The sequence below is a fragment of the Ranitomeya variabilis genome, chromosome 4 (genome assembly GCF_051348905.1).
Source record: "Ranitomeya variabilis isolate aRanVar5 chromosome 4, aRanVar5.hap1, whole genome shotgun sequence".
Lineage (NCBI taxonomy): Eukaryota > Metazoa > Chordata > Amphibia > Anura > Dendrobatidae > Ranitomeya > Ranitomeya variabilis.
Genome location: NC_135235.1, coordinates 539,440,117 through 539,455,839, shown reverse-complemented (window position 1 = coordinate 539,455,839; position 15,723 = coordinate 539,440,117). Strand labels below are relative to the sequence as shown.

The 15,723-nt window shown below is 45.6% G+C and overlaps 1 protein-coding gene across 1 annotated transcript in view; it reads left to right on the top strand.

The window, feature by feature from the left end:
• The window catches only part of LOC143765632 (NXPE family member 1-like), a 302,041-nt gene that overhangs the window by 148,459 nt on the left and 137,859 nt on the right, over nucleotides 1-15,723 (top strand). Inside the window, exon 3 of the mRNA XM_077252480.1 lies at nucleotides 6,199-6,911. Within this exon, the coding sequence (XP_077108595.1) occupies nucleotides 6,199-6,911 (713 nt within the window). The remainder of the gene's footprint in view (nucleotides 1-6,198; nucleotides 6,912-15,723) is intronic.

Sequence of the window (15,723 nt, the reverse complement as noted above, 5' to 3'; positions counted from 1 at the left end):
GGTCCTTCTGGTGGCCTTCCCTGTCTCGAGATGTGCGAGGCTTCGTGCAGTCTTGTGACGTTTGTGCTCGGGCCAAGCCTTGTTGTTCTCGGGCTAGTGGATTGTTGTTGCCCTTGCCTATCCCGAAGAGGCCCTGGATGCACATCTCGATGGATTTTATTTCGGATCTTCCTGTTTCTCAGAAGATGTCTGTCATCTGGGTGGTGTGTGATCGTTTCTCTAAGATGGTCCATTTGGTTCCCCTGCCTAAGTTGCCTTCTTCTTCCGAGTTGGTTCCTCTGTTTTTTCAAAATGTGGTCCGTTTGCATGGTATTCCGGAGAATATCGTTTCTGACAGAGGTACCCAATTCGTGTCTAGATTTTGGCGAGCATTCTGTGCTAGGATGGGCATAGATTTGTCTTTCTCGTCTGCTTTCCATCCTCAGACTAATGGCCAGACCGAGCGGACGAATCAGACCTTGGAGACATATTTGAGGTGTTTTGTGTCTGCAGATCAGGATGATTGGGTTGCTTTTTTGCCTTTAGCGGAGTTTGCCCTCAATAATCGGGCCAGCTCTGCCACCTTGGTGTCTCCCTTTTTCTGTAATTCGGGGTTTCATCCTCGATTTTCTTCTGGTCAGGTGGAATCTTCGGATTGTCCTGGAGTGGATGCTGTGGTGGAGAGGTTGCATCAGATTTGGGGGCAGGTAGTGGACAATTTGAAGTTGTCCCAGGAGAAGACTCAGCTTTTTGCCAACCGCCGGCGTCGGGTTGGTCCTCGGCTTTGTGTTGGGGACTTGGTGTGGTTGTCTTCTCGTTTTGAAACGAGAGGGTTGAGGGTTTCTTCTCCCAAGTTTAAGCCTCGGTTTATCGGCCCGTACAAGATATTGGAGATTCTTAACCCTGTGTCCTTCCGTTTGGACCTCCCTGCATCTTTTTCTATTCATAATGTTTTTCATCGGTCATTATTGCGCAGGTATGAGGTACCGGTTGTGCCTTCCGTTGAGCCTCCTGCTCCGGTGTTGGTTGAGGGCGAGTTGGAGTACGTTGTGGAAAAAATCTTGGACTCCCGTGTTTCCAGACGGAAACTCCAGTATCTGGTCAAATGGAAGGGATACGGTCAGGAGGATAATTCTTGGGTGACTGCCTCTGATGTTCATGCCTCCGATTTGGTCCGTGCCTTTCATAGGGCTCATCCTGATCGCCCTGGTGGTTCTGGTGAGGGTTCGGTGCCCCCTCCTTGAGGGGGGGGTACTGTTGTGAAATTGGATTTTGGGCTCCCCCGGTGGCCACTGGTGGAATTGAACTGGTGTGCATCATCCTCTCTGTTCACCTGTTTCCATCAGGATGTGGGAGTCGCTATTTAGCCTTGCTCCTCTGTCACTTCCATGCCGGTCAACATTGTAATCAGAAGCCTTTCTGTGCATGTTCCTGCTGCTAGACAACTCCCAGCTAAGTTGGACTTTAGTCCTTGTTTGTTTTTGCATTTTGTTCCAGTTCACAGCTGTAGTTTCGTTTCTGTGTCTGGAAAGCTCTTGTGATCTGAAATTGCCACTCTGATGTTATGAGTTAATACTAGAGTCTTAAAGTAATTTCAGGATGGTGTTTTATAGGGTTTTCAGCTGACCATGAAAGTGCCCTTTCTGTCTTCCTGCTATCTAGTGAGCGGACCTCAATTTTGCTAAACCTATTTTCATACTACGTTTGTCATTTCATCTAAAATCACCGCCAATATTTGTGGGGGCCTCTGTCTGCCTTTCGGGGAAATTTCTCTAGAGGTGAGCCAGGACTATATTTTCCTCTGCCAGGATTAGTTAGTCCTCCGGCCGGCGCTGGGCGTCTAGGGATAAAACGCAGGCTACGCTACCCGGCTACTGTTAGTTGTGCGACAGGTTTAGTTCATGGTCAGATTAGTTTCCATCCTTCCAAGAGCTAGTTCTTATGTTTGCTGGGCTATGTTCTCTTGCCATTGAGAACCATAACAACCACCACCATCAGTACCAGCTGGCAACCCCCGCCCACGGCCTCTTCCACCTGACGTCCTCATTTTTTGGGGGGAGACACTGAACCACAACTCTGGCCCAGTGGTATAACACAACACTATGAACGTGGCAGAAAGTGGCTGCCTGATATATGACACACTAGCAGTACTGCAGAATATAAACAGTTTGAGAATTACTATCTCACTTTTTGGGGGTAGACAATGAACCACAACTCTGTCCCAGTGGTATAACACAACATTATGAACGTGGCAGAAAGTGGCTGCCTGATATATGACACACTAGCAGTACTGCAGAATATAAACTGTGTGAGAATTACTATCTCACTTTTTGGGGGTAGACACTGAATCACAACTCTGTCCCAGTGGTATAACACAACACTATGAACGTGGCATAAAGTGGCTGCCTGATATATGACACACTAGCACTGCAGAATATAAACTGTGTGAGAATTACTCTCTCACTTTTAGGGGTAGACACTGAACCACAACTCTGGCCCAGTGGTATAACACAACACTATGAACGTGGCAGAAAGTGGCTGCCTGATATACGACACACTAGCAGTACTGCAGAATATAAACTGTGTGAGAATTACTATCTCACTTTTTGGGGGGAGACACTGAACCACAACTCTGGCCCAGTGGTATAACACAACACTGTGAACGTGGCAGAAAGTGGCTGCCTGATATACGACACACTAGCACTGCAGAATATAAACTATGTGAGAATTACTATCTCACTTTTGGGGGGAGACACTGAACCACAACTCTGGCCCAGTGGTATAACACAACACTGTGAACGTGGCAGAAAGTGGCTGCCTGATATATGACACACTCGCAGTACTGCAGAATATAAACTGTGTGAGAATTACTATCTCACTTTTTGGGGGTAGACACTGAACCACAACTCTGTCCCAGTGGTATAACACAACACTATGAACGTGGCAGAAAGTGGCTGCCTGATATACGACACACTAGCAGTACAGCAGAATATAAACTGTGTGAGAATTACTATCTCACTTTTGGGGGTAGACACTGAACCACAACTCTGGCCCAGTGGTCTAACACAACACTATGAACGTGGCAGAAAGTGGCTGCCTGATATATGAGACACTAGCAGTACAGCAGAATATAAACTGTGTGAGAATTACTATCTCACTTTTGGGGGGAGACACTGAACCACAACTCTGGCCCAATGGTATAACACAACACTATGAACGTGGCAGAAAATGGCTGTAATTATTATAAAAAAAAAATAAATAAATACTGCAATAACAAGCTTCCTACAATGATCTCAGGACTAGTATGGCAGCAATAAAAAGGACTGCTGAACAAAAAAATTGGTAGACATATAAACAAGACAGGTAACTGTGCAGAAAGGAGCAACAGGATTTTTGCTTTGAAAAAAGCAGTTGGTTTGCACAGCACCGTGCACACAGCTATGCAGCTGCTGCAGTAAAAAATGACCTCCACTGTCCCTGCACAAAAAGGTGGTGTTGGACAGTGAAAATCGCTCCAGCACAAGCGGTTTGGGGGTTTATATTTCCTCCCTAACTCTGTCCCTGCTTCTGACTAACTGCAGCAACCTCTCCCTATGCTCAGATCGGCAGAAGTAAGATGGCGGTCGGCGTGCACGCCCCTTTATAGACCCCTGTGACGCCGCAGACAGCAAGCCAATCACTGCCATGCCCTTGTCTAAGATGGTGGGGCCCGAGACCTATGTCATCATGCTGCCCACACTCTGCATCCTCCTTCATTGGATGAAAAACGGCGGTGAAAGCATCATACGAAAAGCGACTTTGGCGTGAAGATCGCATGGCCGATCCCACACTAGGATCGGTTCGGGTTTCATGAAACCCGACTTTGCCTAAAAGTCGGCGATTTATGAAAATGACTGATCCGTTTCGCTCAACGCTACTGTTGGTTACACCAATTACTAAGATTTTTGAGGGGAAATGTATTGGCAAAAGCTGCAGTGGCCAAATCTAAAGGTGCCTATAGATCTATTTTGCAGCCAAGTCCCTTCCTTTTTAGTGGAATAAAATTGCTATGCAGCATATGGTCTTTTATTGATTTTCCCCTTCTGTATGAAATCGGCGGTTTAGGGAAATTAAGCTACAAATATCTAAGTCTGCTTTAAGTTTATTCCAGTGCCTTTTTAAGACATCCATGATTTTATTCCACTGATCATTGTATGTCCCTATCAGTCTTGTCAGGTAATCAGTCAGATTTTTGATTGGGGGTCAGTAGAGATGACCTACTCACTCCTAGTTACAGAAGCATAAAATCTAGATCATGGGAAGTCATTATTGCCCTCTACTCCTCTTTGGTCAGACCTCATCTGGAATTCTGTGTCCAGTTTTGGGCATCACATTTTAAAAAATGCATCAACAAACTGGAGCAAGTTTAGAGAAGAGCCACCAAAATGGTGACAGGTTTTGCAAACCTGTCCTATGAGGAACAGTTACAGGATTTGAGAATGTTAAGCTTGCAAAAAAGAAGACTGAGAGGAGACTTAATAGCGGTCTACAAATATCTCAAGGGCTGCCATATTGGAGAAGCATCATCTTTATTCTTATTTGCACAATGAAAGACTAGAAAGTAACAACAGAACAGTTCTGAATCAGTCAGACAAAGGAAGGAACACAGTAGTGATGGTCAATGTGAAATATGCAGATTTGTGTTGGATGATTCTATCAGACCACTCTACATATGAGAGTGTAAAAAGGGATCCCACAAAGAAGTATATTTTAAAATTGAGTGTAAAGGCTCATGCTTAGGACTTCACAATAGGTTTCTTGTAGAACTAATGGAGTTTGTCCTACAACATAATTTTTTTCAGTTCAGTGGTAAATACTACCACCAACTCAGGGTCACGGCGATGGGGAGCCCCTGTGCCCCGACATATGGTAACTTGCTTCGGGGTTGGTGGGAAGACAACATGGTCTTTAGGGATGATCATGTTGTTTGGTGCCACAGAATATTATTTTGGGGTAGGTACATTGACGAAAGTCTTACCCTGTGGGCAGGTGACTAAACAGCTTTTGCATCATTTGTAAGCTATCTCAACTTGAACGACATGGGTCTCCTCTTTACCCACTATGTTGGAGAACACAGTATTTCATTCTTGGATGTAAACATATCAAATGAAAAGGATAGCTCTTTAAAAACCTCTTTGTTTCTGAAGCCCACAGGATCCAACAGCCTACTTAAGTAGGAGAGCTACTATCCGCCCCCACTTAAGAGAGGTATCCCAAAGGGCATTCCTTACAGTCAGTAGGAACTGTTCATCTTGAAGATCTAGTCAAGAGGTTTGAAAGGGAGATTCCTGGATGAGGGTACCTCAAAGGGATCTTTGAGTCAGTACATGAACATGCCAGATCATGTCAGTAGATCATCTCTACTGACCCCTAATCAAAAACCTAACTCTGATTCCCTGACAATGCTGATCGAAACATACATTTATCAGTAGAATAAAATCATTGATCTCTTAAAAAGGCACTGGGGTATACTTAAAGCACGACAGAATAGTTGTAGCTTTATCCCCCCTAAACGATCGATTACATACAGAAGGGGTAAACAAATAAGACCATGCGGGGAATAGCAATTTTAATCCACCAAAAAAGGAAGTTATCTGGCTGAAAAAAATAGCTCTATAGGCACCTTCAGGTGTGGCCACTGCAGCTTTTGCCAATATATTTCCCCCTGAAAAAGAATTGTAGGAGCTGTAACCAACAGTATTTACCAAGTGAAAAGTTTTTCCAATTGTAAAACTTTGGGTGTAGTTTATCTTTGTACTTGCATTCCATTGGCACGTCATGTGAACCTTAAACATGGGGGGATTGTAGCTGTATCTCCTTTCGTGTAAAATTGAGACTATACAACCATCCATCAGTCATGGTGATTTGGACATAAATATAATCCAGTGAAAAACACATTGGATATTGTGGATGGAATCCCTTTGCCCAACAGTATTGAATGAGTAGTTGATATACCTGCTTTTTACCTACTTATAGCAGGGTATTTGTTCATTTTGTTTCATTCTTAGAATTTTTTTCTCAGATACATTCAGAAGAGGCCAATAGATTTGTATGTTGTATGGGTGTTCACAGCTAATTGCAATTGGAGCATATACACGGTAATACATTAGTGAATAGTAACTTTGAATTATTCCATATGACACATGATCTTTCTAACTATTTTGAATTACCTTTTTTCAGCTGAAAACCAAATTTACTCAAATTAAAAAAACTGAAAGACATGAAGTAAGACATCTCTCAGTTGCTGTCCCAACACTGTCAGAAGATGAACTTAAAAGTACTGAAATGTTCAACATGATATCCAACATGATGCCAAACCTTACTTTGTCTGACCTTGACAAAACATCAAATGCGAGGAGGAGCAGAGCCACCATAGTTTATCCCAAACAGAGATACTGTGTCGGAGACAACTTAATTGTCCGAATTGACATGTTTGACAACTTAGGTAAAAAGAAAACTTATGGAGGAGACTTCATGAAAGTAAGAATCTCCACACCTGAACTCAAGGCAGCGGCATCTGGTAAAGTTGTAGATTTCAATAATGGAACTTATGATGTTCATTTCTCTTTGTTTTGGGAGGGAAGAGTTTATATTTCTATTGTACTCTACCACCCAAGTGAAACAGCTGCAGCTCTATGGAGAGCAAGGAACAAGAATTATGGTCTTATATACTTCATAGGAACCTTTGTGAATGGTGATCAACAAATCAAAAGTGAATGTGGATTCCAGCTGGACTCTAACAAAAACATTTGTGAATATGGAAATGAGGAAAGCAATGAAGTATTTTATTGCTATAAACCAGAATCTCTGAGCTGTGGGTCAATAGCCTTCCTCCAATCCTTCAATAGGAATCTCTCATTCCTAAATCCACTTGGAAACAAGTTATTAAAAAGGTACGGATGTAATATGCTTTTTCCTCACTTTTATTTTTAATCTATTTGGAATACAGCTAGCCTTGTATGCATTAGATTATATTTTGCTGAAGATTATTTATTATTATTATTATTTATTTATATAGCACCATTAATTCCATGGTGCTGTACATGAGAAAGGGGTTACATAAAGAGTTATAAATATCGTTTACAGTAAACAGGTTTACAGCGACAGACTGGTACAGAGGGGAGAGGACTCTGTCCTTGCAGACTTACATTCAGATGGTGGTTTCTGCATGGGGGAGAAGCGTGACCTGTTTTTAGGGGAATTATTCACCTGGTTCTGCCAAACACATTGTTAGACTAACATCTTATTAAGTAAACTGGAAAAAAACAATCTTCCCTATAACTACTTGCTGTCTTTCTTTCAATGTTCATTTTATTTAACGGTAGTAAAATATACAATGAATGATAAACATATCATGAACAATAATCCATGTGTGGAAATGGAACAAACGACCCAAAAAAATTATCATGACCTTATATGTATTGCAAAGCATATCGAAGAATATAAACAGGTAAAGAAAATTATTACAATAATATAAAGCAGGTAAACCCTTAGAGATATTCGCTTAACATAGGTCAATTTGCCAAATTTAATTATACTAACATGGCAAAATCTATTAAAGTACTGTTACTTTAGAATATTTTTTTATAATTAAGTAGAATTAAATTTTATCAAAGTTATTTTCCTTTATACAAACTTAAATTTAGAAATTAAAGAGGATTAGCTAAGGGAGAGGAAGTAACAAAGCTTGGTAAGGGAGGGTTTAGAGAGGTGGAGAGGGTGAGGAGTGGGGGAAGAGGGGGGAGATGGGGAGGATCTCAGGTGATGTGGATATTGTTTAGTTAAGATGAGATTATTATGTAATACAATGGTTTGGATGGAAAAAGAATCCAAGGCTGTCAAGTCTCACAGAATTTATTAACACCATGGTTCACTCTAGCCGCTAATTCTGCAATATGATATATTTGGTCTATTTTGCAATAAAGTTGCTGTGTCGTAGGTAAAACAGATGTCTGCCAGTGTTCATGTATCAAGGACTTCCCTGCTGCGATTATAGATTTGGCAAGTTTATAACTACTTGCTGTCATTGGCCGTATATGTATGGTGCAAGTCGGTAGCGGATGTATGGAGCAGGCTCACAAGGTGAGTCCGACCTACACTCATCAGGATAATGGCTGTGACACACATCAAAGACCTGCCTTTAACAGTCACAAGTAGAGTTGAGCGACTTACTTTTTTAGGATCGAGTCGGGTTTCGCGAAACCCGACTTTCTCAAAAGTCGCAAGACAGACACAGGCGCAGACAGATACATGTAGTAGGCCTAAAATAAAAAACTAGGCTCAATGCAGTTCAAAACTGGTAACAGGAGTAAATTGGTGGCATAGGTTTGTTCAGCGGAGGACGATTGTAAGGAGTGGCGCAGACAGACATAGGTAGTAGGCCTAAAATAAAAAAGTAGGCTCAATGCAGTTCAAAATTGATTACAGGAGTACGCACGCGGCATAGCGTTGTTCAGCGGAGGACAACTGTAAGGAGTGGCTGACACAGTTAGTAGGCCAAAATAATAAAGTGAGACAAATGTCTGCCAAAAAAGTTCATAAATAAACAGGTGGCATAGCTAGATACAAGGGTGGGCTCATCTGCTGAGTAGCAGACAGTGGTAGTTGGCGCAAAGTATTAACTGGTCTTAAAGGAGGACAGGGCCCCTGTATATTTTTACTATCATCTATCATTTCAACAAATTTGTATTGGCAGTGCCATTGAAGGATTTAACAGCACAGACTACACAGTGGTGGAGCAGGGAGAGGTAAGTTTTGCAAGTGGTAGAGCACTGTTTGACCTGGGGGGAACACTCTCTCGTGGGCGGCGGTACTGGCACAGGGCCCCTCATATTACGATGGTGTCTGACGTTGGTTGTGCACCACCACCGTCAGAGACACTTCATTGTACTATGAGGGACCCTGTGCCAGTGCCGTAGCCCAAGAGTGGGCACACCCACCTGTCCAGGCAAACGACACTCGCTCGGCTGCTTGCGCTAGCTAGGAAAAAAAACTGGCCTATGGTTGACATTCAGCAGCTGCAAATGGAGGAATTGGAGCAGTCAGTAAGAGGAGGCCAAAAGCAAGACATTTTTCAGGCAAGCTACGTGTCAGCAGGGGAAGGTGGGGCAAAATAATTGGAAATCCATGATTGGTTCATTTTAATGTAGGTTAGATCATCAACATTTCGGATAGCCAGACGAGTCCTTTTTTCGGTCAGTATTGAAGCAGCAGCACTGATGACTCTTCCTGATAGCACACTAGCAGCAGGGCATGCGAGCTCCTGTAATGCATATTCTGCCAATTCAGGCCAGGTGTCTGTTTTAGATGCCCAGTAATCAAAGGGGAATGACCTGTGAGGGAGAAAATCAATAAGGGAGGAAAAATAGTTCGTAAACATACAGGACAAATGCAGTCTCCTGTCACTGTGAATCGATGCAGCAGTACCTGTCGTGTCTGCGGTCATTGCAAAATCACTCCACAACCTGGTCATAAAAACCCTCTGTCCAACGCCACTTCTGATTTGTGCACCTCTAACACCTCTGCCATGTTGCCCCCTACAGCTCGTGTGAGAACCATCACCGCCGCTGTGTGCTGGGAATGCCTGAACCAAACGGTCTACAAGAGTTGCTTGTTTGGTAGCCAAAATTTGCTCAAGGTTCTCATGTGGCATGATATTTTGTAATTTTCCTTTATATCATGGATCCAGGAGGCAGGCCAACCAGTAATCATCATCTGGCATCATTTTGATAATGCATGGGTCCCTTTTTAAGATACGCAAGGCATACTCAGCCATGTGGGCCAAGGTTCCAGGTGTCAATTCACTGCTTGTGCTGGGTTGAGGAGCACTTTCTTGCAAATCAATATCACTTGTGTCCCACAAAAACCCTGTACCTGACCTTGCAATGCCACCAGTTTCTATTGCCCCCTGAGAAGCATCCTCCTCCCATAAATATTCATCCCCATCATCCTCCTCCTCCTCTTCTTTGTCCGCCACCTCGTTCAGGAGAGTTCCCTGAGCAGACAATGGCTGACAGTCATCAAGGCTTCCCTCCTCCTCGGCTGCAGACGCCTGCTCCTTAATGTGTGTCAAACTTTGCATCAGCAGACGCATTAGTGGGATGCTCATGCTTATGATGGTGTCGTCTGCACTTACCAGCCATGTGCATTCCTCAAAACACTGAAGGATTTGCCAGAGGTCTTGTAGCTTCGACCACTGCACACCTGACAACTCCATGTCTGCCATCCAACTGCCTGCCCGTGTATGTGTATCCTCCCACAAATACATAACAGCATGCCTCTGTTCGCACAGCCTCTGAAGCATGTGCAGAGTGGAGTTCCACCTTGTTGCAACATCGATTATTAGGCGGTGCTGGGGAAGCTTCAGCGATCGCTGATGGTTCAGCATACGGCTGGAGTGTATGGGCAACCAGCGGATGTGCGAGCAAAGTCTTCGCATCTTGAGGAGCAGGGCTGGTAACCCCGGATAATTTTTCAGGAAGCACTGCACCACCAGGTTCAAGGTGTGAGCCAGGCAAGGTATGTGTTTCAGTTCTGAAAGGGCTATGGCAGCCATAAAATTCCTTCTGTTATCACTGACTACCTTGCCTGCTTCAAGATGTACACTGCTCAGCCATGACTGAGCTTCTTGCTGCAAGTCCTCGGCCAGTAGTTCCGTGGTGTGTCTATTGTCACCCAAACACTTCATTTCCAACACAGCCTGCTAACGCTTACCACTAGCTGTTCCATAATGGGACACCTCGTGTGTAACACTGGAAGCTGCGGATGGAGTGGTAGTACGACTGCGCTCTGTGGACGAGCTTTCGCTTCTGGAGGAGGAGGAGGAGGAGGGGTGGCGAATGCCTACAGCCAACTGATTCCTAGACCATGGGCTAGGCAGAACTGTCCCACTATGGCTGTCCCCTGTGGACCCTGCATCCACCACATTAACCCAGTGTGCCGTGATGGACACGTAATGTCCCTGGCCATGCCTACTGGTCCATGCATCTGTTGTGAGGTGCACCTTTCTACTGACTGATTGCTTCAGTGCACGGAGAATGCGGTCTTTGACATGCTGGTGGAGGGCTGGGATGGCTTTTCTAGCAAAAAAGTGTCGAATGGGTAGGTCATAGCGTGGTACTGCGTAGGCCATCAGGGCTTTGAAAGCTTCGCTTTCAACCAACCGGTAGGGCATCATCTCTAACGAGATTAGTATAGCAATGTGGGTGTTCAAAACCTGTTTACGTGGATGAGAGGGTGAGTACTTTCTTTTCCTAACGAGAGTCTCTTGTAGGGTGAGCTGGACTGGAGAGCTGCATATGGTGGAACTAGCAGTGGTGGTGGTGGTGGACATGGTGGATTGAGAGAGGGTCGGTGATGGTATTCTCGATGTTGACCTACATACAGTGTTTCCTACCAAAAACCTTGTGATTCCCTGACTGCTTTGGCCTTGCAACGATACCTCCACATTTGCTGCTGGTGCACATTTGCTGTATCCTAACTGGTGGGCTTACAGTGAGGGAAGCAATGTAGCATTGCTGACTACCTTCATTTTGAGCAGGTGCACCAACAGTACGGGACGTCTGGTAGTTAGTCCAGACTTGCAAGTGCATGCTGGTTAAATGTCTACGCATGCACGTTGTATTTAAATTTTGAAGATTTTTCCCTCTGCTATAGGTCTTTGAGCATGTGTTACAGATAACTTTGCACTGATCATTTGGATCTTCGTTAAAAAATTGCCACACTCCACTATTCCTACGATGGAATACCTTTTCAGGCATTGCACACTGTGCTACTTTCACCTGATGGCCATGCTGTCCTAAATTGTTTTTTTGGTTGACAAATGTTTTTGGCCTGAGATGGGCCTGCCAGATGAAAGCTGTTGTGATGTAGATGGCTGCTGCGGATCATCCTCCTCCGCTTCTGAGCTACTGTCAGCGGCACCCTCTTCCCCCAATGGCTGCCAATCTGGGTCAACAACTGGGTCATCTATCACCTCCTCTTCAATGTCATGTGCACCTTCCTCTGTGTCACCGTGTAAGGTGCTATAGCATTCGGGACGGGGCACCATAGTCTCATCAGGGTCAGATTCTGGCTCCGTACACTGCGAGGGCAATGTAGTGATCTGAGTGCATCAGTGCACTCCATGTCCGATTCATCTTGTAATGGGCTGTTAACAATTTCCCTTTCTAACCCAAGCACGGTATCTGTAAAGAGCTCCATGGAGTAACCTGTTGTGTCGCCTGACGCATCCTTCACTGTTGGTTTGGTTGAAAGACACACAGAAGCAACTTGTTCCCGCCCTGGAGCACCCACTGACACCTCACTGCTTTTAAATTTGGAACTTTCAGAAAAGGAGGCGAAAGAGCTAGAGGCTGAGTCAGCAAGGAAAGCCAAAACTTGTTCCTGCTGCTCCGGCTTTAAAAGCGGTTTTCCTATTCCCAGATAAGGGAGCCTTCGAGGCCTTGTGTAGCCAGATGATGACGCTGGCTCAACACCTCCAGCCTTAGGCTACTTTCACACTAGCGTCGGCCTGACGTACCGACGCATACTGTGCAAGCGCCGCACAACGGGGGCAGCGGATGCTGTTTTTCCACGCATCCGCTGCCCCATTGTGAGGTGCGGGGAGGTGGGGGCAGAGTTCCGGCCGCGCATGCGCGGTCGGAAATGGCGGACCTTCGGCACCAAAAAAGTTACATGTAACGTTTTTTGCTGCCAGCGGTCCGCCACAACACGACGCAACCGTCGCACGACGGTTGCGACGTGTGTCAATACGTCGCAATGCGTCGCTAATGTTAGTCTATGGGGAAAAAACGCATCCTGCAGATGACTTTGCAGGATGCGTTTTTTCGCCAAAACGACGCATTGCGACGTATGCAAAAAAACGCTAGTGTGAAAGTAGCCTAAGCTGCTATTTTACTTTTCCCACTACCACAAGATGCTCCACCACCACCACCACCACCACCATCATTACCAGCTGGCAACAACCGCACATGGCCTCTTCCACCACACTTCCTCATTTTTGTGAAAATGTAACCAAAATAACAACTGTTATATGCTACTGTAAAACAAGGTAGAAGGTGTATCTAAACTTGTTGAGAATTTAAATCTCCCTTTTTAGGGGGGGAGACTGCAGCAAAAAACAGGCCCTGTGTATTACACTATACCATGTAAGTGGCAAAACGTGGCTGGCAGATATACCACAAACAGAACTGACGTAGATCCACCTAGTGGCAATTTAAATCTCCCTTTTTTTTGGGGGGGAGACTGCAGCGAAAAACAGGCCCTGTATATTACACTATACAGTGTAAGTGGCAGAACATGGCTGGCAGATATACGACAAACAGAACTGACGTATATGGAGCGCCCCCAGACGCAGGGCAGTGGGGTACTCGGTACCGGGTCCCTTCTGTCTCGGTTCTGGGGATGTCACAGTGGCCCGACCCGGTCCGTGGCCCTGCTAAGGGGCGCCCAATTAAAGGTGATGAAAGTTTGTCAAGTGTTCATGACGCCACCTGTGGTATTCAGTCAGGGTGACCGACGCTGCTAGGGGTCCACTGGGGTGATGGAATGGCAGCTAGATGGTATACCTTCCCACAGGTGAAGTATGTCCCCAGGGCTTCCCTTGATGAGTAGATAGTAATGGTGTAGGTCACAGTAAATGACGAGGACACAGGGTTGCAGTCTCTTTACCTTTTTACTGAAGGCTTCGGCATCCACAATCCAGAGCACTGCTAACAGGGCTGGCTGAGACCGGCCGGTCTGAAGGCACATCCAGAGTTCCCTTTGCAGGTAGAAATCAGTAGCCTTCCTACTAGCACCTGTGTGTTGTAGTACCTCCCTGCTGAGCACCACGGGATAGTCCTCACAACTGTCGTGTATGTTTCTGTTTCTCTCTCTCTACGTCCCCCATATGATATGGATAGGATGACCCGTATGACGGGGTAGGCCTGGAGCTATTTTATAGGGACCCTAGAGACGCCCCTCTCCCACAATTTGCCTCCGTTGTCTTCATAGGTGTAAAGGTTGGACAGCCAACTTGGAATTAACTGCCCCGCCGTAGTTCAGAGTAATGCGTAGAGCCAATCACTCCCTCGGCGTTCCGGTCGCCGGCTACGCGCCTCAGAAGGATGTTGCCGATCTTAAGGCAGGACTCCTCCTGGTATTATCTCCTAGTGCTGTGATCTAGTTTCTCACTTCTCCACAATATACTTCGCTCCTTGTCCTTTCTTAGGATGCTGCCGCAAGGGAGTGCAGGCGCAGCTCCGTAAAGCTCTATCTCGTGCTAGGCCGCTGTCAGGATCCCACCCCTGACAGGTCCTCCCTGGGTCTCCCCAATCAGCTTTCTCTTTCTGACTCGATGATACCGGGGCAGAGCCCAGTCAGCTTCTCCCTAACTTCCTATCCGACTCCTAGTTTTACCAGAGTGTGAGGAGTGGCCTAATAGATAGAACCCTTTGCTCCCCCTGGTGGCCGCAATGTGAAGTGTAGTGTGTGACTGTGATACCTGGTCAGGTGAACTCCTTTAGTACAATCAGACGTAACACCACTCCCCTTAGTGGCAGAGCGACATTACTGCAACGACCAGGACTCTGGGGCGCTGCATATATAAACTTGTTGGCAATTTAAATCCCCCTTTTTTTGGAGGGAGACTGCAGCGAAAATCAGGCGCTGTGTATTACACTATACAATGTAAGTGGCAGAACGTGGCTGGCAGATATAAGACAAACAGAACTGACGTAGATCCACTTAGTGGCAATTTAAATCTCCATCTTTGTGGGGGGGAGACTGCAGCAAAAAACAGGCCCTGGGTATTACACTACATAATGTAAGTGGCAGAACGTGGCTGGCAGATATACGACAAACAGAACTGACGTATATAAACTTGTTGGCAATTTAAATCTCCCTTTTTTGGGGGGAGACTGCAGCGAAAAACAGGCCCTGTGTATTACCAGGGCCGGCCCGAGAGATTACGGCGCCCTAGGCGAAACTATTTTGTTGCGCCCCTACTACTTTTAACATACCTCCGAACTTTTGAAGATGGGAAAGAGGGACAAAGTTTTGCTTCGCGCGCCGCAGCAAATTTTAGGCCACGCCTCTGACCACACCCATTCATAACTAGCCACACCCATATCCACGTCCCAACCACACCCATTTAGCACTGCTGATCACACTCTTTCATAAAGAATAATTATAAACAAAAAAATATGGCCACACAGTGCTCCATACTGTATAATGGCCACACATGATGCTCCATACTGTATAATGGCCACACATGATGCTCCATACTGTATAATGACCACACATGATGCTCCATACTGTATATTGGCCGCACATGATACTTCGTACCGTATAATGGCCACACATAGCTACTCCTACACACGCGGCTGCGCTCCGTACACACGCGCTCCGCTCCATACACCTCGTACACATGCGGCTCCGCTCTGTACACCTTGTACACATTTAGCTCTGCTCCATACACCTCATACACACACGACTCCGCTCCGTACACCTCATAAACACACAGCTCCGCTCCATACACCTCATACACATTCAGCTCCGCTCCATACACCTTTTGCCTTTTGAAAAGATTTTTTATAATTTTTTCAATTTTTTCTCTGGCGCCCCCTTAGGGTCGGCGCCCTAGGCGGCCGCCTAGTTTGCCTATACGTTCGGGGCGGCCCTGTGTATTACACTACACAATGTAAGTGGCAGTACGTGGCTGGA